Below are 25,534 nucleotides of genomic sequence, written 5' to 3'. Positions count from 1 at the left end.
CCAGCCTCAGCAAAAGCGAGGTGCTAAGCAACTCAGTGAGACCCTATCTCTAAATAAAATACAAAATAGAGCTGGAGATGTGGTTCAGTGATCCAATGCCCAAGTTCGATCCCTGGTACCTAAGTAAATAAATGAAAAAAAGCTAGAAAATATATATTTTTTAAAAACTACAAAAATATATTTTTAAAAAACCCAGTCTTAAGGATTGTGCAGCAGGGAGGACCCCATTTAAAACTGAAAAACAAAGAGTCTGTTTTCTTAGGAAAATCTTGAGACAAAGTTTTGGAGGTTAACTGGCCTTTGAGGCAGGCGTCCTCCACCAGTGCACTGACCCAATTACGGCTCTCTTGAAGCTGCTGTGTTTGGAAATGTGGATGCTATTAAGTCTCTTCCATCACATTAGACTTTATTCAGCTAGTAATTATGAATATGAGCTCAGCTCTGTGGAAAACAGAATGGAATGGTCAGCAGTCATACTTGGAGAGTCTGCTCCCTGGCGTCTAGAGAACAGGATAATATTCCAGTGTCCTCCAGCCAAGCTTAGCTGGTTTTCCCAGTGTTAGGCTGCAGAAACTTTATAAACTCAGGGTGTGGATCTCTAAGCTTTAAAGTTTAGCATCTGGGGATTTGAGCCCAATCTCCCAGCCCCCACAAGACCCCATTGCATGCCTCCCCCACCTGCTGCTGTGCAATTCTTGAATAGTCTGTCATACAGTTTGGCTTCTGAACCTTCAAATTGGATGTTTCCTTAGAGTCTATGTCTCAAGAGTTAGAAACAACTTGTGTCATCAAGTGAGGATTTAAGTGCTATGAAGGAGAATTAACATGTGAAAGGGCTTTGCAACCCAGAGACTTATTTACTAGGAGATCCTGCTCAATGAGGATGTGTTACATCACAGAAAACAGAATTCTACCTCATTTAATCATCATTCCCTGGAAACCACTGAGGAATGGGTAAACCAGTCTGACAAATATTCAAAAAATATGTATTAGTCACTGAACAAAGCCTATACACAAGACAGTGGAGGTCCTAGTCTTATAAATTCAGGCACCAGAACTAGGTGTGGTGGCCACGTCTGTCATCCCAGGCCAGCCTCAGCAATTTAGCAAGATTCTGTCTCAAAATGAAAAATAAAAAGGACTGAGGATGTAACTCCTGGGTTCAATCCCCAGTTTAAAAAAAAAAAAAAAAAGGAAAAAATAAGTTGAGGCACCAGGCAATAGACTGGGCAGCAGCGCAGCTTGGTGCATCTGGTTTGAAATAATATTCTTATAAGTAGACATCTTTCCTCACAAAGCAAAACTGAAGCTATAATCCATGGAAAGAATTGTAACAAATTAATATTAAGTCACTAATTAAAACTGGTACATAACAGCAAATTTGAATTTAACTTTTATAAACATGTCAGCATGATGTCTATTTAATAGCATAACATTTGTTTAAAAATTAATTTTAGCTAAAACATGAGGAATAATCATTTTGCTCTTTGAAAACATGTTAAAAATTTGCTTGTAAAGTTTGCAGTGCTGGGATGGAACCCAGGGCTTTTTTCATGCTAAATAAGCACTTTACCATTGAGCTACATCCCCAGTCCCAGAAACATTGTTTTAAATTAGACAATTCATATCAAAATGAACTAAGATGCTATTCTAAACTCTTAAATGTGCAGCCTTTAACTTTTAAATTCAAAGGAAGACAAGGACACAACTGACTGTCAAGCACCAGAATGAAGGTGGGAAGAAAAGCCCAATGACAGTTCAGCAAGAACCACCAGAAAGTGTGTGTGTATTACTAGGGATGAAACTCAGGTCCTTGAATGTGCTAGGCAAGTGCTGTGCCACTGAGCTGCATCCCCCAGACACTGATTTTATTTTTTAAATTTTGAGACAGGGTCTCACCAAACTGCCCAGGATGGCCTTGAACTTTCAATTCTCCTGCATCAGCCTACCAAGTCCCTGAAGATTACAGGTGTGGGCAACTGAATCTGGCAAGAACCACCAAGATCTTTATCAAAACTATTCACCCAGTCAGGCATGGTGGCACATACCTGTGATCCCAGAGGCTCCTGAGGCTGCGGCAGGAGCATCCAGAGTTCAAAGACAGCCTCAGCAACTTGGTGAGTCCCTGTCTCTAAATCAAATATATAAGAAAAGGCTGGGATGTGGCTCAGTGGTTAAGAGCCCCTGAATTGGATCTCAAAAAAAAAAAAAGAGGGGCTGGGGATGTGGCTCAAGCGGTAGCGCGCTCGCCTGGCATGCGTGCAGCCCGGGTTCGATCCTCAGCACCACATACCAACAAGGATGTTGTGTCCGCCGAGAACTAAAAAGTAAATATTAAAAAAAAAAAAAAAAAAGTATTCACCCAGGGGGTGGGAAATGGGGGCAAGTGCTGGAGAGTGAAATTAGCCAAATTATATTGTTACATTATAAACCTTCAAATATATAACAATCCCATCATTATGTACAATTATAATGCAACAATAAAAAATGTGGAAAACCTTTTAAAAATGTTCACTTGGGCCAGACTGCAAGGAAAGTCAGGAGGCCATTTTTATTTCTGCTACTTCCTGTATATGCTTTTAAAAAGAAGCAGATGACAAGAAAAATCTACCATCTGGCACACCTATAACCCCAGCAACTAGGGAGGCTGAGAAAGGAGGATCATAAGATTGAGGCTAGTCACAGCAACTTAATGAGTTCCATTATCAAAATAAAATTTTAAAAAAGGCAGGGGATGTAGCTCAGTTGGTAGAATGCCAAAGTTGAATCCTCAGCAACACTTACCCATACAGTATTCAATTGGGTTCCCAATTACTGCTTTAAATACTTTCAGTATTGGGTATCATTGAAATTTTCTCTTTCTAATTTTGAGACAAGGTCATGCCAAGACGACGCACAGGCTTACCTCCAACTTGCTATTTTTCTGTCTAAGTTCCCAAGAAGCTGAAAAATACTTTTTGAATAAAGAGGGAAGAAGAAACTGCCTCACAAAGAAAGAACCCTGCTGCTTAATACACTTTATTTGGGTCCACCATTACACTTTACATAAGTAAGTAATCCTGGGTGGTTCATTTGCAGGAGGAGAAGGTCTTCCAGAAGAAGTTCTTGCAGGGCGTTTTATCTTGGCGACGGGGCTGCTGAAGGGGTGGGCCTTCCTGCCGTTTGGAAACCTCACTGGCATCCCCTCCAGTAAGGGCTCCAGGACTGGCCTGAGAAGTCCACTCATGCCACCAAGCAAGGAAAGTCAGGAGGCCATTTTTCTTTATTTCTGCCACTTCTTGCATATGCTTTCAAAGAGAAGCAGATGACAAAGGAAAGAAAAATCAACCATTGGGTTCAGTGGCATTAAAGGGTATGTGAATTCTCACTTAAAAAAAAAAGAAAGAAAAGATGCTCCTTAACACAAATCACATTTGTATTCAAAGGGTGAGAAAGGCACAGAGCCCTGGGTTCTAGCACTACAAAGAAATAAAGGATGAGAAAGTTAAGAGAATACCTTTAAAAAATTGCTCTAATTAGAGTAAAGTCAATAATTGTCAGACAAGGAAAAAACCTGCTAGTTCTGTCCCATAATCTTTGCTGAGGTGCTTAATTAGAGGGGTGGGGAAATGTGTCACCACAACCTCCCTAACACCTCCCAGACAAAAGACTGGCAACTAGGAAGCCTGAGGTGAATCAGGCTAATTTAGTTTGTCCCACCTTGGGGCATCTTTCTCTGATACAGATCAGATTGAGATGCTAAACTGTGGTCTCTTATTTATTTATTATTTTGAGGGGCAGTACTACGGATTGAAACAGTGCCTTTCACTTAGGAGGCAAGTGCTCTACCACTAAGCTTCACCCACAGCCTGACCTTTCAAATTCCACTGAAAGCTTCTAAGAGATGATAAATGACCTGTCTGAAACTCATCTGGTAATTGTGGAGAAAAATCCATTTTTAATGGTCAACTTTATGAACTCTTCTTGGAACTTTTTCAAAAAGGGAAAAAGAGAAATAAATTACCCATGAAGTTACAAATTCTCATGGTGGAAAATGTAATGATGTCAATTAATCTGAGAATATGGCTACATAAGTAAATGAAGGCTCTAGAAGTAGGCTCTAGAATACAGGCAGGAGCCACTCCACGAGTGCAAAGAGATGGCTTGGAGCACTCGCAGCTTATCAGACTAGCAGAGGCAGAGCCAGCACAGGAGAGAGGCTCCCCCTGAAATGCCGAGGTCTCTGACAAACTTCCTGGGCTGGAAAAGTGAAGTCATGAGAATAGTCTGAATGGGATAGGGCAGCTGAGGACACTGGAGTTCAGCATTCTGCCCTGCCCTGCGCACACACACTCGGCCATGCAGATGCTGGGAACCCACAGGGTAGCCAAAGTGCCAGGCAAAGAGATGCACTGGCAACAGGCTAGCATGTGGCCAAGCAGAGACTGTACTCACCGTGCTGTCCTGGCGGCTGGGGCCACTCTCAAGGGGAAGAGCAGTGGCTGTGGCCCCCCAGAGCAGCAGTAGCAGCATTGCACAGGCCCATGGCCACTTCCCTCCAGCTCTGCTGCCGCCCATCCTTCTTGGCAGCCCTGAAGTCAATGTTTTGTGGATGTGGGTCTCTTCTTTGGAGACTGGGGTATTTTAAGCTCCAGTACCAGCTGTTTTGGCGTCTATACATGTCAATTGAAAACCTGTGGCCCTCTTTCCTCACACTCACGCATGAGTGACGCATGAGCTTGAGCAATCAGTGCCCACAAAAGCATTTTGGGGATGAATTTAGCCCCTTAATTAAAGCCTCAGGTTTTTTCCTGTGTTTAGAGTGAATTTGCTCTTATTCTGGAATCCATGTGTGCTTGTTTCTGAGGAAGTTCTACTTCCTCACAATTATGTCTACAACAAGCAGGAAGCCATGAGAACAAAACCAAGTGATTTAACATAATATACAATTAGCCTTGAATAAGGAGTTTAAAATGTAAAATTTTTGCCCATATAAAAGTATGACTGAGGGACTGGGGGTATAACTCAGTGGTAGAACACGTGCTTAGCATGCATAAGGCCTTGGTTTCCTTCCCCAGCATCCACAAGAAGTAAAGTAAGACTGAGTCTGCTATAAGCAATAGAAATCAGAAGCAAGCTAGGTGCAGTGGCGCATGCCTGTAAATCCCAGTGGCGCAGGAGGCTGAGACGGGAGGATGGTAAGTTCAAAGCCAGCCTCAGCCGAAGTGAGGCACTAAGCAACATAGTGAGTCCCTGTCTCTAAATAAAACACAAAATAGGGCTGGGGATGTGGCTCAGTGGTCAAGTGCCCCTGAATTTAATCCCCAGCATCCCTGCCCCAACCCCGCCAAAAAAAAAAAAAAGAAAATCAGAAGCAATGAGGGCTCAGAGTGACACAGTGACAGCACCACTGGCTTCACCCAATTGTGGGCGAGGACCACACCCCAGCATTGCCCTCCACCTAGCAGGCCAGACCCACTGGACCCATGCCAGGCCTTCTCAAACTATCAAGTGAGACCTAAGTGCAGAGGGTGAGGCAGGTGCAGGGAAAAGCCAGGAGCCCTCAGCGATCCAGCAGATGCCCAGATGATGCAACTGGAGCAGCCAGGCCACTGAGAGATCAGAGACCAGCACTTTTTTTTTTTTTTTTTTGGTACCAGGGATTGAACCCAGGGTGCTTAACTATGGAGCCACATTCCCAGTCCTTTCTATTTTTTATTCTGACACAGTATGCCACTAAATTGCATGGGGCCCCTCTAAGTTGCTGAGGCTGGCCTTGTGAACCTTGAACTTATGATCCTTCTGCCTTAGGAATTGCCTCCCAAACTGCTGGGATTTTTTTTTTTTTTTTTTTTAAGGAAACAGAAATGAGAGTGCTTCACATAAAGTCAAATATCATTTCACATTGTGTGGATGTGTCATACGTAAGGCACCTTTCTGTAGGTCACAGACACGTTTGAGAAACTATGTATGCCAAAATGTACTTGGCCAGCTCCCAGGACCACCCTGCTCCCAAGGACAATACCAATGCCTGGAAGCAAAGTCCTTCTCTGCCACCTCCTGGCTTCTCTTCAGGGTTGTAGTTTCAGACACACAGACAAATGCATGGATCCCTTCACCCAACTGAGACAGCTAAGAGATCTGAAACCCTACCCCAGACCTTCCTGATAGGGCAGCATCCATGGCAGGCTCTCAACTGAAGCAAAGAAGCAAGAACTGAAAGCTCTTTCCAGAAGTCAACATGGGCATTTTCAGTTTTTCTAAAGTCCTGATTCACACCCTTTTATTTATTTATTTTTATGTGGTGCTGAGGATCGAACCCAGGGCCTCGAACACTCTATCGCTGAGCCACAACCCCAGCCCAACACCCTTTTAAACAAGGAAAATCTCAATCTTGAATTTATCACAGTTTGATTTTTTTTTTTTTAAATTCTTTTTGGAGTCCTGGGACTCAAACCCAGGGCCTCACATGTGGTAATAAGCAAGTGCTCTACTACTGAGTCCCACCTCCAGCCCCTGCGCAATTATGGTAACATTCTAGGTAGAACTAGCATGCCCTGATGACCTGCAGCTTTACACTGTATGTTTAGTTCTTTATTTCTATACCAAAATATTTTTTTTTACCTAAAATAATCTCATCAAATTTTTAAATTATCCAGCTGGGCGCAGTGGTACATGGCTATAATCCCAGTCACTTGTGAGGCTAACATGGGAGGATTGTGAGTTCGAGGCCAGCCTGGGCAACTTAGTGAGACCCTGTTTCAAAATTAAAAAAAAAATTTGGGGGGCTGGGGTTGAGGCTCAGCAGTAAATCGCTTGCCTCACATGTTTGAGGCACTGAGTTCGATCCTCAGCAACACATAAAAATAAAGGTATTGTGTTCATCTACAACTAAAAAAAAAAATTAAAAAAAATTTTTGAGGTATTCTTGCAGAGGGAAATTCATGGCAGCTGAGCCATGAATATGATTAGTATATTCTTATATGATAAGTATAGTTTGTATATTTTATTCAATGAACACATTAAACATTCTGGGCACTTAGCCTGTACAAAGAACTCACTTTGGAGAACAGCAGTGGGCACTGGGGATTGACCTGAAGGTGTTTCACCACTGAGCTACATCCCCTGCCCTGTTCACAGAACACAAGTACACAAGGACCCATGCCACCTCCTCCCTGACAGAGCTATAACAACCTGGGGGCATATGAAAGATAAGAAAACTTCTGGGGGGATGAGAAGTTATGCTCTGATAGCTTATCACTGGCTGTTTTCAAGAGGTGGCAATAGGTAGGTAAGGTGGCAAACACCTGTAATCCCAGCAGCCCAGGACGCTGAGGCAGGTGAATCTCAAGTTCAAAGCCAGCCTCAGCAACCCTAGCATGGCCCTAAGCAACTCAACGAGACCCTGTGTCTAAATAAAATACAAAATAGGGCTGGGGAAGTTCAATCCCTGGTACCTTCTCACCACACACACAAAAAAAGTCCATATCTTAGGACTTCATAGGGTTCAAGACTACAATACTGAATTATCACTGGATTAACCTATCTGTAGCCTCAGTTTCCTCATATACAAAGTGGAGCTAAAACAATGTCAACTAACCACTTCCTCAAAGTTATGAGGATCAAATGAGACCATATAAGCAACTACCACAAGCAGAACACAAAGCAGGTACTCAATGTGAGGAATTCTCACTAAAACACACATAATCACATACTTCCCTCCCATACCAAGGCGAGCTCCTCACTACAAAATGTTTGCATTCAACACCTTTCTGTCAATAAAACAAAATACTTGAGATAATTAGCTTATAAACAGAAAAGGTTTATTTTAGCTCACAGTTTTGGAAGTACCAGTCCATAAATGACTGTTCCCATTGTTAAGGGCCTGTGGCACTGCAGCCATATCATGGCAGGAGGACTTGGCAGAGTAAAATTGTTTACATTATGAGTCAGTGAGCAAAGAGGAAGGAGCCAGGGTCTCATAATCTGCCTTGAGGCCACACCCCTCAATGACCTAAGGACCTCCTACTAGGCTCCAAAGGCTCAACCACCTCTCAAACAATGTCACCCTGAGGTCAAAGACCAAAAAAGCTCTAAAGGTGGGATAGTCAAGATCCAACCACAGCACTATTGGAAACCCCTGATTAGAGCCACATAACCTACACAAAGGCTTCTGCTCATTAGACCATGGCAGCGAGTATTCATGGGGTACCTATCACGTGCTAGGCACCACACAAAGCACTGAGTGACCACTATTCACCACCTCAAGGCCCACCCTCCTGGAGCTCTTAGTCTAATGTTTTATACAAGGACATGTTTCTGAAAAGATGAACAATGGGAACTTTGATGAAAAGGAGCTCAGTTCTGAACTACTACAAAAAATAGGACTGCTTATCCTAATGGATAGAACTAGGACACAGATTGAAGTTTGAAGATCAAGTCTTCTCTTTCCATTAGTAGACTTGAAGTTTATAAGAGAAACTTATAAACTTCAAATCCATAATGGAAAGAGCTCTGTCCTTAGAGGTGTTCAAGCAGGTGCAGCAGGAATGCTATAGACTGGTTCCTGCATTAGTGGGGAGATGGACTAACCTTCCTCTGAGGTTCTCCAGAGATCTCCTAATTCAGCAAAGGGCATCAGCATGACCCAATGAGCCTTTCATTTGGGGGTTCCTGGGATTGAACTCAGGGACACTCAGTCACTGAGCCACATCCCCAGCCCTATTATATTTTATTTAGAGACAGGGTCTCACTGAGTCACTTGGCACCTCACTTTTGCTGAGGCTGGCTTTGAGCTCGCAATACTCCTTCCTCAGCCTCCCAAGCTGCTGGGATTACAGGCATGCGCCGCCACACTTGGCTTGATAAACTTTTCTTAGATATCTAAGTTTTAAGATATCAGCCATCATATAACAAATTAGAATCAAAAAATAAAAATAAAAAAGATATCAGACAACAAGCTGGGCATAGGGGCTGGGGTTGTGGCTCAGTGGTAGAGTGCTTGGAGGCACTGGGTTCAATTCTCAGCACCACATAAAAATGAATAAATAAAATAAAGGTATTGTGTCCATGTACAACTAAATTTTTTTTTTCTTTAAAAAGTGGGCATGGTGGCACATACCTGTAATCCCAGTGACTTGGGAGGCTGAGGCAGAAAGATCACAAGTTCAAGGCCAGCCCCAGCTACTTAGCGAGGCTCTGAGCAACTCGGGGAGACTTTGTCTCAAAATAAAAAATAAAAAGGACTGGTGATGTAGCTCAGTGGTTAATCACCCCTGGGTTAAAATCCCTACTATCAAAAAAAAAAAAAAAAAAAAAGATATCAGCCATCTACAACCTGGCACAGAGCTTTCTCTGCACAAGGAGATATTTCCAACCCTTCATGGCTCCTGTTAATGTCATTAATAAAAAATTAGCTCAGGATTGTTTATTTCAAGCTTTTTGAGGAATTGGTCTAAGTAGGACAACAACTACGTTAAATGTAAACTGCCTTGTGTTTCCAGGCCACATTTTTTTCAGACATCAGCCTCTTCACATGGTTGGTCTAATGAAAGTTCAGATGAGTTTCCAGGAGCAAGCCCATGAGGAAGTAGCCCCTACGAGTCCTTTTTCACCCTCTGTCACCAAGATAGAATCCTAGAGGATGATCAACATACCTTGGACCTTCCAGAATAAACTAAACCCTAACTGGAATGTGCAGGGAATAGGCAGCTTCAGAGAACATGGGGAGCCAAGTCAACTACTTCCTACCAAGTCTGGCCTGCCCCTATGTGGCATCCCTGAAAAATATGTTGTAAGACCATTTGTCTAAAGTAGAAATAGATCACGAATAAATGTGCCACATAAACCAAAAGACCACATGAATGTCAAGTCAGTTTTCTAATCTGGTTTGAAAATATGTCAAAATACTCCTGCCACACAGTAGGTGTCCTCTACATGCCTCTAATCAGACCAGACATGACTGCACACACAGGCTCACCATTTTCAGTCACATGCAGAATGAGACTCGGCAGCTATAGAAATTTACAAATACACTGTTATAAGAGTCCTACCTATTTCCTTTTATTATCACACACAATCTTGTTATAAGGTATTTTTAACCCTATTTCACTGATAAAAACACAAAGTTTCAGAAAGTAACATAGCTATTAGGGTTGCTGAACCAAGATGGCAGACCTAGTTTTATCAATCTTTGGGAAGTACATAGTGCCCACACCCTACACTTTTTTTGAGGAGATATTTAAAGACAGTTTATCTGCAAATACAACTTTTTCATGCAGATCTTTGGCTGAATGTATGTGAACAATGGAAGGCCTTATGATTCACTTTTCTGTCATTGATGTGACATCCAGATGTTACAATTAACATATGGGCTCAAATGATTGGTTCTTTGCAGAACCTGAAACCATTAAGTGTAAGGTCAGTGCTTGACCCTGACCATGGCCAGCACTTCCCTTGGGTCAGACTGTGGGGGTATCTTTTGCTGCTATTGGAGGCATGGATGGTATAAATTCTACCCAAAGTGCATGCCCTTTCACTCTTTCCCACAAGAGAGTCAACAGCCCTAAATGCAAATTCCATCTCTATTGATAAACAACCTGGTAATCCTGGGCAGCTGGTTAACTGTGCCAAGACTCAGCTTATCAATAAAAAGGGACAGTCATAAAGTTGTAAAGATCCAAAGAGACACTGTGTTGAGACATTGTGTTGAGAACATTCTGTATGTGCAATCTCTATTGCCCCATAAGGGAAAGGCTGGTCCTGGACCTCTAAGAACCCAAAAACATGAAAAGACAGTAGAACTGGTACCCTTGGCAACATAATCTCTCAAAAACTAAAACGGAGGACAATATCCTGAAATGTTTTGCAGTGGTAGCTCCAGATCTTCCACTTAAGCAAAATTTCTACACAGTAGAACCACAGTTGACTTACAAAATAGCCAGAGAAAAGTCATGTGGACTGTGTTTCTGGAGAAAATTACCTTTAAAAAGCAAAAAGAAGCATTCCAAAACATCATCTTTTTATCTGTGATCACAGTGGCATGGATTTAAAAATACTGGTAATCAGACAGCTACATAAGTACAGCTTTATTCATCTTTCAGAGATTGCCTTCTGGCTAAGAAAATTACGTAAAAGAATGAAAAATAACTATGATTTCTGTTTGAAAAAGGCTATCATGCTTACTTGCTCACACAATTTTATTAGCCATAGTGTGTGTAAGTCCCAGGATATACCATTCATACACATGCCTTCTTGTTGTGCTTGAGGAATACACAGGAGTATTTGCTGGACTTTCTGGGTGTCTTTTAAACTAGCTTCTGCAGTTAATGGCTTGGAGATTCAGCACACAAAGCTGCCTAGCCTTTTTTTCTTTTAAATCTCTACTTATCACTTCAAAATTCTCTTTGAGGCAACAGACACTCCCAGAGGCTCTACCTGCAGAGGGCTGCCTCAGTGGTGAGAGCTCAGTCCTCACTGTCCGCTGCTTCAGCTTCTACTGTTTCCCTTGAGCTTTTGTTAACATCCTCTGACTTGTTTTTCTTCTTTGCCTTCCGTTCCAGGTTAAACTGAGCAATCTCATCATTTTTCTCTGTGATGTATTTTAGCTACAAAAAAAAAAAAAATACTTTATCTGCTTGTAAATCATTAAACCTAGAAATAACAGCCACACCGTCCCCAACCACTCACATCCAGAGAATTTGGGTAGAAAAGCCTGGGTTACACCTCTTAGAGTTAAAGGCAGCTTCAAAACTTTTTTCTAGAAAAAGGAATCAACTATAAAAATCAACTGAGTGCTATCCACATATCTTCCAAACAGTATATTTCAGTGTAAGAGTTCCTTGAATAATCGAAAAAATTTAAAATGGGAAGTTTGCATGTGGAAGGCCCCAGTTGAAAAAAAAAAATGAAGTTTGTAGAAATTTACTACATAAAGTAAAAGTGGAAGGCTGGGGAGGAGCTCAGTGGCAAAGTGTTTGCTTAGCATTCATAAGGCAAAAGGGGTTTCCATCCTCAACACTACAAAAAACAAAGCTCGAGTATAATCAACACCCCTTAAATTTATCCAACTAAAGTTTATTGGGCAACTGATATGTTGCAAGTACTAGGGATACAAGATAAATAAGAAAAGTTCCTCCTGCTCTCGGAGGACTTGGTCTAATGCACAAATTTAGCTATACTCCTCTGTAATAAGGTGTATTGGGTGAAAAAAAATTAAAAGAGTTCAAAATAAAAACAATATTATGAAGTAAACAAACATACAAGGAGATGACTTCCCAATTAATATTCCTAGATGAGGTGAATGATCATCCCTTTGCAACAGAAATTGATAACTAAAGGAGACCAAATAAATTATAACTGTGCAGAAGTTACAAAGAGAAGAATGTCTGCCCAATGCCACATCCTTAATCTTGACTTAAACTTTGGAGAAAGGATATTAAGGGAGGAGAGTAGAAAAGATAAGATGAAGAAAACAGCACTGGATTGAGGACCAGAAGGTTAAGCTTCAGCCTTCAACCACAAAACTTCCTATTTAACTTTGGGGAGTTACTGAACTTCAGTTGCCAAGCCTATAAAGTGGGACTAATAAGATATATTTTATTAAAAACCCACCCAGGCGGAGTGTGGTGGTGTGTGCCCATAGTTTTAGCTATTCAGAAGGCTGAGGCAGGAGTTTAAGTAAAATACTACACAGATTAATTCATGAACAACTATTTATTGAGCACCTCTTTTTTGGCAGGCACTGTTCTAGAAGTAGTGTTAATGGAGCTGAGAACAAAAGCAAAAAAAACCCTGTCCTTGTGGAGACCACATTATTGAGGGGCCATCAGTGTATTAATTGCTAGCATTGGACTTAGGACACCTCCTGGTGTCCTGGGTCTGCTATCAGTCACAGCCACTAGCCTGGGATGATCATAGCATCTCTGTCTTTACCTGAAAAATGAAAGTTTAGTCAAAATAATTTCTAGACTTGAAAAGATAAAAAATGTCACCAGATGCGGTGGTACAGCCTGTGATCTCAGTTACTTGGGAGGCTGAAGCAGGAGAACTGCAAATTCAAGGCCAGCCTGGGTAACTCAACAAGGCCATAAGCAACTTAGTGAGACCCTGTCTTGAAATAAAAAATAAAGATAGCTCAGTAGTAAACCACTCCTGGCCTGATTTCCCAATACTCCTCCCCACACTGCGCTACCCCACCAAAAGAAAAATGAAAGAAAAAGAAGAGAGAGAAAATGCTTTTTCCTGCACATTCAGCCTCATAGATACTCTTCCACACCTTGCCTGTGAGGAGAACTATGGGTACTGTAAAGAACCCTCCCCACAGATTAGCCTGTGACCAGTCTCTGACATCATGCTGTAAATGAAACATGGAACCAAAGTTTTGAGAGATTACAAAAAGGGCAAATTATGAAATTCAGAGAGTGCTGATTAGAAAATTTCAAATTGGCTTCATAAGATTCATCATCATGAAAGAAAGATCATAAATTTCAGGCAGGTCTGCATAGTTCAACCATCTCTAGTTTTTAATGCAAGGTGCCCTAGGGATTAACTTCATGGCTTCAAGTGATTAATTGGGAATAATGTATTCTGATGGGAAAGGGGAATGAGCAAAGAAATTCATCTCTCACCAGTGAATTACTCCTCCTGGCTAAGAGCTTCACGTCCTCAGTGTTAATTGTGCTTCTTTTTGCATGTCTATGGAAAGGGCAGAAACAAGTCACCAAAATGTTTGCTATTTAAGGTTCTGATGAACTTTAATCCTAACTTCAATCCTAACTCATGGTCAGACTTCAAACTAGCCAGTACCCCTAAGTAATCATCTTGTTAGATAGTGGTCATTGAGCAACAGTAACATTTAAAATGAGTAGGTTACGGGCTGGGGATGTGGCTCAAGTGGTAGCGCGCTCGCCTGGTATGCGTGCGGCCCGGGTTCGATCCTCAGCACCACATACCAACAAAGATGTTGTGTCCGCCGAGAACTGAAAAATAAATATTAAAAATTCTCTCTCTCTCTCCCCTCTCTCACTCTCTCTTTAAAAAAAATAAAAATAAAATGAGTAGGTTACTAGCAAGACACCAATTAGACCCAAGAAGACCCAGAGAAGGCAGAAACCCAACTGTTCACCTTGCCCAAGGGCCACAGGGGCCAGAGATGCAGAAGGAGATGGAGGAGTTAAAAATCCTTCCAAAGTGTCTTGCGTGATCACAGTGAATATCACAGAAAGAGCAAGAGAAATGTCAGTGTACAACTTTAGAGAAAATAAGCCTCAAAATACAAAGAGAGCTTCTGCTTAAATACACATTAAATAGAAGAGCAAGAGAATTTCCATGAAGAGTGGCTTTACTTATAGCAAGATCCCAAAGCTCTTTTCCAAGGGATAAATGACAGGAAAAAGCATATGCAGATGCCTCCCAGCACCCGTCTCTGGCAACTGTTTCTGCCTCGCCTCCACAGCAGCCTCAGCAGAACAAAGAACATCCTTTAAGTTGAAGTCTGTTTCTTGCTCACAGCTTGGACCCAAAGTCTCATTCCAGTCCTCTTATCCTTGCTATGAAAGATAATTTCAGATAATGAGCTCTATTCAATAATTTATTACTCTGATTAATCCTTTCTTGCCATTATTAACTTTTGCTCAAAATAAATAAGAACTTTGTAATCAGGAATAAGTAAGAATCAATGTATCCTTAATAACTAGCAAAGTGGTCAGCACATATTAGTCCTCACTGAATAACTGCTGAGTTAAAGATAAAATCACACAGAAATTATCTCCCGCTAAATGTACAGTATCACATGTCATTTCTACATGAATGACAATATCTGCTTGTCATGAGATAATACCCGTTTTAAGAGGGAACTTCTAGCTGAATGCAGTGGCGAACACATACAATCCTAAGTACCTAGGAGGCCAAGGCAAGAGGCCAGCCTAGACAACACAACCAGACCTTGACTACAAACAAAATTTTAAAAGGGCTGGGGATGTAACTCAGTGGTAGAATGTCCTGGGTTCAATCCCCAGTACATAGGAGGCGGGGAGATAAGTACTAATCAGCAACCTGCAAGGAGCAGGACAAACAGAAGGAGATATAAAGGCAGCCACAAAGTATGAGGCCTGACTACAGACAGCCTCACTGGAGTACCAAGTACACAGTAGGGCCCAGTCTTAGTCACACCATTGGACCGCTCTTATCTGTGTTTACTTAAAGTGCAATGAAAGAAATAAGTGATGGGGCTGGGGTGGTGGCTTAGTGGTAGAGTGCTCGCCTAGCATGCATGAGGCACTGGGTTTGATCCTCAGCACCACATAAAAACAAACTAATATATCCACCTAAAAAAACTAAAGATACATAATTAAATAAATAAATATTTTAAAAAAAGAAATAAGTGAATGGAATATGCACACCATTCTACAGAGTGACCTTATCTATTCACAAGGAAGTTCTGGGGAAACAACAAACTCAATCCTAACTCTTGGTGTGGTGTCTGGTATTTGCACCAGATTTTAAAGTTAATTCTCTCCTACATGGAGGAACAGGTAAATCCCACACCAACCACAAAACATCAGACTCTCCTAAGACAAACCTCTGACTCCCGAAAATTACTCCAGGGAAAATAACAGCAATTTTTCTTTCCTTTCTTTTCTTTCCCTTTTGCAGTATTGGGGGTGAAACCCAGGGCCTCAAGCATGCTAGGAAAGTGCTCTACCACTGACCTAAACCCCCAGCCCATCAATCTTTCATATAATACTCTAAGCAACACAGGTTCATGTTCTAAAAACTATTTCAAAAAGATTCCCAGAATTTATTTACTATAGAATATCTACCTTAAAAGTTTTGAATGTGGGGCTGGAGATATGGCTCAGCGGTAGCGCGCTCGCCTGGCATGCGTGCGGCCCGGGTTCGATCCTCAGCACCACATACCAACAAAGATGTTGTGTCCGCCGAGAACTAAAAAATAAATATTAAAAATTCTCTCTCTCTCTCTCTCCTTTCTCACTCTCTCCTAAAAAAAAAAAAAAAAAAAAAAAAAAAAGTTTTGAATGTGAACATATTAACAATATGAGAAGGGCTGGGGATGTGGCTCAAGTGGTAGTGAGCTCACCTGGCATACGTTCGGCTCAGGTTTGATCCTGAGCACCACATACAAAGATGCTGTGTCTACCGAGAACTAAAAAATAAATATTAAAATTCTCTCCCTCGGGCTGGGGATGTGGCTCAAGCGGTAGCGAGCTCGCCTGGCATGCGTGCGGCCCGGGTTCAATCCTCAGCACCACATACAAACAAAGATGTTGTGTCCGCCGAGAACTAAAAAATAAATATTAAAAAATTCTCTCTCCTCTCTCACTCTCTCTTTAAAAAAAAAAAAAAAAAAAATTCTCTCCCTCTCCCTCTGTCTTTAAAAAAAAGGGGGGGGCTGGGGATGTGGCTCAAGCGGTAGCACACTCGCCTGGCATGCATGCGGCCCGGGTTCGATCCTCAGCACCACATACCAACAAAGATGTTGTGTCCGCCGAGAACTAAAATAAATATTAAAATTCTCTCTCTCTCTCTCTCTCTTAAAAAAAAAAAAAAACAAAAACAATATGAGAAGACTAAAAATTCCAAACTAAATAAAGGAAACTTACAATGTAAACTGGGAAATGGTTTTGCCAAGCTTGCAGGTAAATTAGTTATTTAGAATGTAAATGCATTTTTTCATCAAAATGTTATAAATGCTGATTAGGTTCCCAGACCAGTCTACAAAAACTGTTTAAAATACAGCTGGCCTGAAATACATAGTTAGATTTCTCTTTTTTTTTATAGTTAGATTTCTCAAACAGGGGCCATTATAACCCTGGGATTATAGACTGTGACAGAGAATACACAAAGCTCCAAGAAAAACAAGTGACATTTTCAGAACATCAGTCTTATTCAGCAATAAGCTTTAAAAGAATAATTTTTTACATGAAAGCAAGCTGGAATATCACAAAAAGGTAAAATTCAGATAAAGAATGAGTCTTCAAAGAAAATCTGCACTTGTGGACTGTACCAGGTAGAAGGGATGCATACCCACGCCAGGCCAGCTTGCTGGGTTCTGCATGGCTCTGGCTCTAAGGAAAAGTCTGGGGGAGCTTGGGAACACACAGGTGACAATGAAGTGAGGAGAGCCTCTAACAGTAGGATTCAGAGAAGAGCTGCTGAGAGCCTTTTCAGAAGCCCTCTCATTAAACATTTTTTGTTTTTGGTGCTGGGGATTGAACCCAGGGGCCTTGTACATGCAAGTCAAGCACTCAGTCAACTGAGCTATAGCCCCAGCCCACTGAAAAGATTTTTATGTAAGCTGTGAGCTCCTGCCTTCTAGAGCTCCGGTCTTAAGTCTCACACATACCACTTCCCCATAGGATGCAGCAGCAGATTAACCTTTCATGAAATTATGAAAAACACAAAATAGAAAACTTAATATGTTGCTATGCTAAATATTTCTAATTTCTTCCACCACCACCTTTTTTATTTTATTTTTTAAAGAGAGAGAGAATTTTTTTAATATTTAGTTTTTAGTTTTCAGTGGACACAACATCTTTATTTTATTTTTATGTGGTGCTGAGGATCAAACCCAGTGCCCCACACATGCCAGGCGAGAGCGATACCGCTTGAGCCACATCCCCAGCCCACCTTTTTTATTTTTGATGGCGATGGAACCCAGGGCCTCCCACATGCAGAGCACACACTCTTTCACTGAGCTATACCCTCAGCTCCTAAATGCATTTTTCTTTCTAGAATTTTTACAAAAAGTATTTCAAAATTTTCCTTGTCTTTTTCCACATCTAACACAAAAATGGGAAACAAAGGTGATAAATGTACTTAATGTGGAAGGCCACACAGGGGCAGCCCAAGTGAAAAACGAACAAGCCATTTAAACTATGGATATCCCATAATATCCCTCTTGGCCAAATTGACAATACTAAGCAGTTTTTAGGGACTAATATATATAGGAGTAGGAAAAATTTAGAACCTGCCCTCTGAGAACCTAGTGCTTTAATTCATTCAAAATATTCATTCCAGAAACAAAGAGCTAATAGGAGCAAGGTGAACAGGGTGGGCATGGGAGGCACTGGTACCAGCTCAGAAGTGATAGCGAGAAAGCTTCAGCCTTCCATGCCTTAGTCATTCCAGCTGTTGCACAAAAGCAATTTCTTGCGATTGTTTTCAATTACCTGAGGTACTAATTGAAGAGATGAACATAAATCACTTGTAAAAGCTCAAGCTTTACCACCTGAAAGCAAATCGCCCCTTTCCACAGAGCATGTCTTACTCATTTGGTAGCAAACAAAAGCCTCTGTTGTCCATCACTATCCATACACCTTCGAGCAATCACTGCAGTGGAACCCAATGGGCCCCCTCAGAGGGCAGACAGCCCACACTCAGACACAGAGCAATCAAACCATCCTCAAAGCGTGGTTCTTAAAATAGACACCAGCACATTCAGAGTCCTGGAGATATCACTCAGGCCTTTTCAACCTGGAAATGAGTAACTTAGGTTTTTTACCAGAAAATACTTGGAGAACTTCCAAAGATGCCAAGTCTGAATCGGAATGATTAAAGCAGATGCTATATTCTTGCAGAATCATGATTAGAGACGAAGCATCTACAAAGTTCTAAAACACAACAAGCCAAAGCTCTCCTGACACACACATACACACACACCCCGGATGGAGAGCATCAGCAGAATATAAGCAAGCAGCACTACATCAGCAAGCTCTCGACCCACCTGGCAAACATTTCCAGGTCTTTGGCAAAATTTTCTGAAAGAGAAAAAAAGGGATACACTTTAACCACCCTGAGCACAGTCTCATTTCAGGAGAAGGGGGATGTGGATGCTGCACCGTACTGCCAGTGATTAACACTTTTAAAGGGGAGTGGAGGCATTTCAGGCAGCCTCATCATTTGGTAACAGCCCTTAACTTTTATTTATTTATTTATTTTAGTTGTAGTTGGACCCAATACCTTTATTTCATTCACTTATTTTTATGTGGTGCTGAGGATCGAACCCAGGGCCCCGAGCCTGCTAGGCAAGCAGCTCTACTACTGAGCCACAATCCCAGCCCCACTGCCCTTAGCTTTTTTAATCATGATAACCTCCCTATCCTTCTCACACCCTCCACCCTTTATTATAAGCTTTCCATTAATTATGACTCCACCTTTAGTTTCTAGAAACTATAGGAACTATACTCTAATATTAAATTCTGCAACAGGTTAGGGCTTGTGAGGGCACTAATTTCCTCTAAAGTTAAGGAAGTACCAATACCACAAATTCAGCTGTCAAAACACGTGATATAAAAATGTTATAAAGCATTGAAATAAAAAATTTAACGTCTAATGTTCTAGCCATCAGGGCAGTTTAAAAGATAATAAAAAAGGTGTTAATACCTTAGTGTTGGTGCAATAGGAAAAAAACTCTAACAGTTCTTCCCATAAAATGTCCAAATCTCACAGCCAGGAAAAGTTTTTCATGAAGAGTGTGACAATGATGACATCCTCCGTGTGTGGGTAAGAGACACCACAGTCCCACCCGCACACTGCTCCCAGGCAGACCAACCTACGGGATAGATAGACACAGAGAGGAAGACCCTGGCTTCATACCGCACTGTCGAAAAGTTAACTCTGAAATTGCTGCAATGGTTTGTTTGCTGAACTGCATCTCTTTGTCCGAGGTGACTTCCTCACAAAGACAACCCACCGTGTAGTGAACAGCAGCTTTTAGCCTCTGGAGAAAAAAAAAAAAAAAAGTCAAAATACTTTGCAGGGGAGGGGGGATAAGTTTACAAATAAGAGCTTTCCACACCTTTAAGAATTAAGACCAGCTGGGCCGGGACTGAGGTTGTGGCTCAGTGATAGAGGGTTCACCCAGCACGTGCAAAGCCCTGGGTTTGATCCTCAGCACCACATATAAATAAATAAAATAAAGGTATTGTTGGGCTGGGGATGTGGCTCAAGCGGTAGCGCGCTCGCCTGGCATGCGTGCAGCCGGGTTCGATCCTCAGCACCACATACAAAGATGTGTCCGCCAAAAACTAAAAAATAAATATTAAAAAAATTTCTCTCTCTCTCTCTCTCTCCCCCTCCTCTCTCTCAAAAAAATAAAATAAAATAAAGGTATTGTGTCCAACTACAACTAAAAGATAAATATTAAAAAAAAAAAAAAAGACCATCCGGGTGCAGTGGTATATGCCTACAATCCCAGCTACTTTCGAGGGTGAGGTAAGATGATCAAAAAGTTCAAGACCAGCCTCAGCAACTTAGCAAGACTCTGCCTCAAAATAAAAAATAAAGGTCTGGGGACATAGCTCAGTGTAGAGCACCCTGGGTTCAATCCCAAGTACCAAAAAAGTAAAAATAATAATAAACAATAAATAAGCTGGGTGTACTGGCACACATCTGTAATCCCAGCAGCTCGGGAGGCTGAGACAGGTGGATGATGAGTTCAAAACCAGCCTTAGCAACTTAGCAAGGCCCTAAACAACTCCGTGAGATCCTATCTCTAAATAAAATACAAAAATGGGCTGGAGATGTGACTCAGTGGTTAAGTACTACTGGGTTCAATCCCTGGTACCATAAATAAATAAATAAATAAATAAATAAATAAATAAATAAATAAGACCAAAAAAGATCTGCTCAGCCTAATTTCTTCAGCACTTTCCATAATGGTTGAGTGACCCTTCACGTGTCCTAATCAATTAATGAGATCTTCTGGAGTATGACTTGTAGAAACATTACTTTCAGCTATTGTAATGACTTATGTCACGTAAAAATAAGGAATTACGACAGCAGATCAGTAGGAGATGTCAGACTGGTACTTGCCAAGTATCAGCAAACCTTCCCTCAGTTATTCCACAACTACCAGCCATTTACTTGCTACATATTGAGAAACACAATGACAAACCAAGTCAGAGACTATGCCCTTTAGGCAGTTAATTGAGTAAAGACAGAAGGAAATCATGCCTCTGCTTCAAGTCCCTGGCAGAGCTAGGCCTATATGAAACAGGATAAAAGTAGAGAACACGGGGAAAGACAGGTAAGGGCACATCTGACCCTCTTTTGATTAGCAGGTTTGTACCACCTCAACAGCCTTCACGTTCCTTTGCAAATTACCTCCACACACTTTTTTTTTTTTTTTTTTTTTGCAGTTCTAGGGAACAAACCCAGAGCCTCATGCATGGACAAGAGCTCTACCACTGAGCTACACACCCCAGCCCTCAGCAACCCTTGAAGACAACGAAAACTATTCCTTCCTCATGCAGAGGAATAAAGTACCAAGAAAAACCTCAAAGCAGAGCAAAACAAGCTTAGCAATGGCCTGGGATGAAGTCAACAAACTTTTGTAAGCCTATCTGTGAGTTATCTATCTCTGCTGAAGACACAGATGAAGTGGACTTGGGGACAGCTGAACCCAAGAGAGCACTATCCACCAGCAAGTATTCACTGTACATGCAAATGAAAAGGAACTGCAAAAGCACAAGTCCAGTTTGTTGTCAGATAAAGGAGAAAAAGAAAATGATAAAGGAGAAAGAGAAAATGGCAAAGAAGCCACTGCTGCTGCTGCCACCAGCACAGCCCTGCCAGACCTGTCCTGCCCACCACACCGTCCTGGGACTTGTTCTAATAATCAGTTAAAACATGGTAAATTATTATTTTTTTTAATAGATTTTTTTTTTTTAAAGAGAGATGGGGGAGAGAGAGAGAGAGAGAGAATTTTCAATATTTATTTTCTAGTTCTCGGCGGTCACAACATTCTTGTTGGTATGTGGTGCTGAGGATCGAACCCGGGCCGCACGCATGCCAGGCAAGCGCGCTACCGCTTGAGCCACATCCCCAGCCCCAAAACATGGTAAATTATATGAATTTCTAGGCATGCAGAGGCATGCCTCACCCGAAGATATCAAAAAGGCATATCAGAAACAGGCACTAAAGTGGCATCCAGATACAAATCCTCAGAATAAAGCAGCAGCACAGAGAAAACTCAAACAAGTAGCCAAGGCACATGAGATGTTATCAGATGCTAAAAAGCAGGACATCTATGACAAGCATGGCAAAGGAGGATTAACTGCTAAAGGAGGAGGTGGAAGTCATTTTGACAGTCCGGAACCCAGATGATATCTGCAGGGAATTTTTTGGTGGAAGGGACCCATTTTCATTTGACTTCTTTGAGGACCCATTTGAAGACTTTTTTGGGAATCAAAGGGGTCCCCAAGGAAGCAGAAACCAAGGTGCAGGCTTGTTTTTCTCGCTTTCAGTGGATTTCCATCATTTCGAGGTGGATTTTCTTCATTGGGTCACTAGGTCACAGTGGCCTCATTACATTTTCTTCTACATGATTTGGTGGCAGTAGGATGGGCAACTTCAAATCTATAGCAACTTCTACTGAAATCATAGTAGTGGCAAAAAATAATTTCAGTTTGTTTTTAAGTATTTAGTAACGTAATGAAAATCATTACAAAGAGAATTATTGAGAAGGTAAAGAAAGAGTAGAAGTTGAGACGGCCAGTAAAAGTCCTTATGATAAATGGCAAGGAGCAGCTACTATGCTTGGATAACAAGTAATTCAACACATGCACTCAGCAGAAATGTTAAACTATAACAAGCACCATTTGAGGATTAACAGGAACATTTTTTTAAAAATTTATACAAACTTGACTTTCAGTATAATTGTGCCTAAAGTATTTATAAACAGTTCATTGGAGTTCCTACTTGTCATAGACTTTGAGTTTATTTTTGGGATCACACAATAGGACCATTTTTTTTGTCTTTAAAATTGTTGTAATTTCCATATGCACTTTGCTTTTGTATAAAATATAACACAACGTGAGCTTGGCTTTGAGTACTGCTAGGCCAAGACGGTATTCTAACACCAGCACAGGTCTGCTCTCCATGTGTCTGACACGTGAGCCAAGTACTGCCGCCCGCAGTGAGCTAACACTGCCAGGATACACCTCCCATAGAAATGATTCCACTTAAAAAAGCAACTATAGGAGGCTGGGGATGTGGCTCAAGCAGTAGCGTGCTCGCTTGGCATGCATGCGGCCCGGGGTCAATCCTCAGCACCACATACAAACAAAGATGTTGTGTCCGCCGAAAACTAAAAAATAAATATTAAAAAAATTCTCTCTCTCTCCCTTTAAAAAAAAAAAAAAAAAAGCAACTATAGGGACACAGTCACCTCAATGTTTAGAGCAGCACAATTCACAACAGCTAAATTGTGGAGCCAACCTAGATGCCCTTCAATAATGAATGGATAAAAAAAAATGTGGCATATATACACAATGGAATATTACTCAGCAATAAAAGAGAATAAAATCATGGCATTTGCAGGTAAATGGATAGAGTTGGAGAAGACAATGCTAAGTGAAGTTAGCCAATCCAAAAAACTGAATGCCAAATGTTTTCTCTATAAGGAGGCTGATTCATAGTGGGGTAGGGAGGGGGAGCGTGGGAGGAAGAGACGAACTCTAGGTAGGGCAGAGGGGTGGGAGGGAAAGGGAAGGGGCAGGGGGTTAGAAATGATGGTGGAATGTAATGGTCTTCATTATCCAAAGTACATGAATGAAGTCATAAATTGGTGTGAATATACTTTGTACATAATCAGAGATATGAAAAATTGTGCTCTATATGTGTAATATGAATTGTAATGCATTCTGCTGTCATATAGATTTAAAAAATTAATAAAAAAAGATATAATTTGTTTTCTTAAAGTATTTATAGTGAAAGATATTAATGCACTAATGGTATTACATTTCTGGTTTAATATAAATTTAAGGATGTTTTCCAGTTGTGCATGAATGCAGACAACTTTTAAGTTTTAGCAATTGTTTAAATATGTAATGTTAAGCCTTGGTTTAAAAAGTTGGTAAACTGGGTCTTTGTCATTTGCTTAAAAAAAAAAAATGGGTTCAGTAAGGAAAAAACATGGTGCATGTCTATGATCCCAGAGACAGGAGACTGAAACAGGAGGATCCCAAGATGGAGGTCAGCCTTAGAAAGACCCAATCTCATAAAATAAGAAGGGCTGGGGACGAAGCTCAGTGTTATGGGGTTCAATCTTCAGTACCACACACACACACACACACACACACACACACACACACGATATTTGGAACAAATGGGGATATGGGAATATGTACTGGATGCTTGATAACAGAATTTTATCAATATTGAACTTCCTAAATGTGATAATTTATTGAGATAATGTAAGAGAACACCTTGTTCCTGTGAGATGTGTATTCAATTATTAATATTTAAAGGACCGTTGCTGGAGTTATAGTTCAGTGGCAGAGCGCTTGCCTAGCATGTGTGAGGCACTGGGTAGAACCTCGGCACCACATAAAATTAAATGTATAAAAAAAACACATAATACTAAAAAAAAATTAAAGGTGGGGCTGGGGCTCTCTGTAACTATTCTCAAATAATTCAGAACAAAACGATTATGGGGCCTTTTCCCCTAACCCGTAGTTCTGGGGATTGAACCCAGGGCCTCAGGCATGCTAGGCAATTGCTCTTCGGTCCTGTAAGCAGGTCAGGCCTGGTTAGTGCTTGGGATGGGAGACCACAGGGGAATACCGGTTGCTGTCAGCTTAAAAAAAAAAAAAAAAAAAAAAAAAGACGCAGCGCAAGGTCCCAAATAGAGCAAGATGCTAACAAGCCATGAATGGAGACGAGTCACCTGGGTGTTCCTGGCACGACTTTTGCAACCTTTCTGATGGTTACGCAAAAAAGAGGGAGGGCAGAGGGCGGAGGAAACTCGACACTGCGAAGGAACACAGGGAGGAAACGTCCAGCGCGCGTTTCTTCGGTCAGTCGTGCCACTCAGGGTCCCTTCCAGGGACAGTGATGTTCTCATGACTCTGCACCCTGCAATCCCTGTGCCGCTGAAAGGAACGCCAGCACGCTCGATAGCACCCCTACTCGGATTTCGCCATAGAGCACACTGCGCTTGGGCCAAGGTCCACACATACGCGAGCCGGGGAGCCGAGACCAGAGCCCAGGTCCACCTGACGCGGTGGCCTGGTCTGAGTCTCGCCTGCCCGGGTTCCCATTAGCGCCGGCGCCCAGCCTCCGACCGCGAACGACAAGGCGAGGTTGCGGCTCTGAGCCGAAGCCAGCCCCGCGCGCGCCTCGCTCCCGGGGAATCCGCCGTCGAGCGCCGCCGCGCGGGTCCCAGCCGCATTACCTCGGAAACCGCCTCCCAGAACCGCCCGCGCCGGCAAGTCCGGCGCATGCGCAGATACGAGCGGCAGCCGACCACTGGGGCGCGAACCCCCAGAAGTGAAACGAGGCCTCGAGGTCTTTTCCTCTTTCATGAGCTCGACGCCGTGCTTGCCCAGCCCGGCCCCGGTTTATGCTGTACCTGCTGGTAAGAGAATCGCTGTTGCTCCTCGGCCTCCGCCTCCTCCTCCATCACGCGGACCAGCTCAGGAAGACGCTCCAAGGCAGAAAGAGGCAGTGGCCCAGACGGTCCGGTCAGATTTTTCCCGCCGCAGCGACTGGCGACGGACCGCGCCGGGGGTCAAAGCGCGAAACTTTTCTC

The 25,534-nt window shown here is 42.0% G+C and overlaps 2 protein-coding genes and 1 pseudogene across 3 annotated transcripts; 1 reads left to right on the top strand and 2 right to left on the bottom strand.

Moving 5' to 3' along the window:
• Positions 1–3,007: 3,007 nt before the first annotated feature.
• On the bottom strand, positions 3,008–4,660 carry Cort (cortistatin). Its single transcript, XM_026397935.1, is given in 3 exon segments — positions 3,008–3,287; positions 4,435–4,612; positions 4,614–4,660. Coding segments are annotated over 3 exon segments (444 nt in total). The 3' UTR covers positions 3,008–3,068.
• Cenps (centromere protein S) lies at positions 3,201–25,486 on the bottom strand. Of its 2 annotated transcripts, XM_026397934.1 has the most exons (6): positions 25,355–25,486; positions 19,597–19,720; positions 18,725–18,758; positions 13,608–13,674; positions 11,416–11,585; positions 3,201–3,287 (listed from the first exon to the last, which is right to left on the bottom strand). In XM_026397934.1, exons 1-5 carry the CDS (start codon positions 25,403–25,405, stop codon positions 11,445–11,447), a joined length of 417 nt encoding a protein of 138 aa, XP_026253719.1. In that variant the 5' UTR covers positions 25,406–25,486; the 3' UTR covers positions 3,201–3,287; positions 11,416–11,444. The 2 variants fall into 2 exon arrangements, with proteins under 2 accessions (XP_026253719.1, XP_026253718.2); XM_026397933.2 differs by lacking the exons at positions 3,201–3,287; positions 25,355–25,486 and adding an exon at positions 24,671–25,154 and having other exon boundaries at positions 11,052–11,585.
• LOC113189270 (dnaJ homolog subfamily B member 6 pseudogene) lies at positions 20,752–22,547 on the top strand (annotated as a pseudogene).
• Positions 25,487–25,534: the final 48 nt, after the last annotated feature.

The sequence above is a fragment of the Urocitellus parryii genome, chromosome 11 (assembly GCF_045843805.1).
Source record: "Urocitellus parryii isolate mUroPar1 chromosome 11, mUroPar1.hap1, whole genome shotgun sequence".
Taxonomy (NCBI): Eukaryota; Metazoa; Chordata; class Mammalia; order Rodentia; family Sciuridae; genus Urocitellus; species Urocitellus parryii.
The sequence above is the reverse complement of the archived record's forward strand: the minus strand, read 5'-3'. Positions and strand labels throughout refer to the sequence as shown.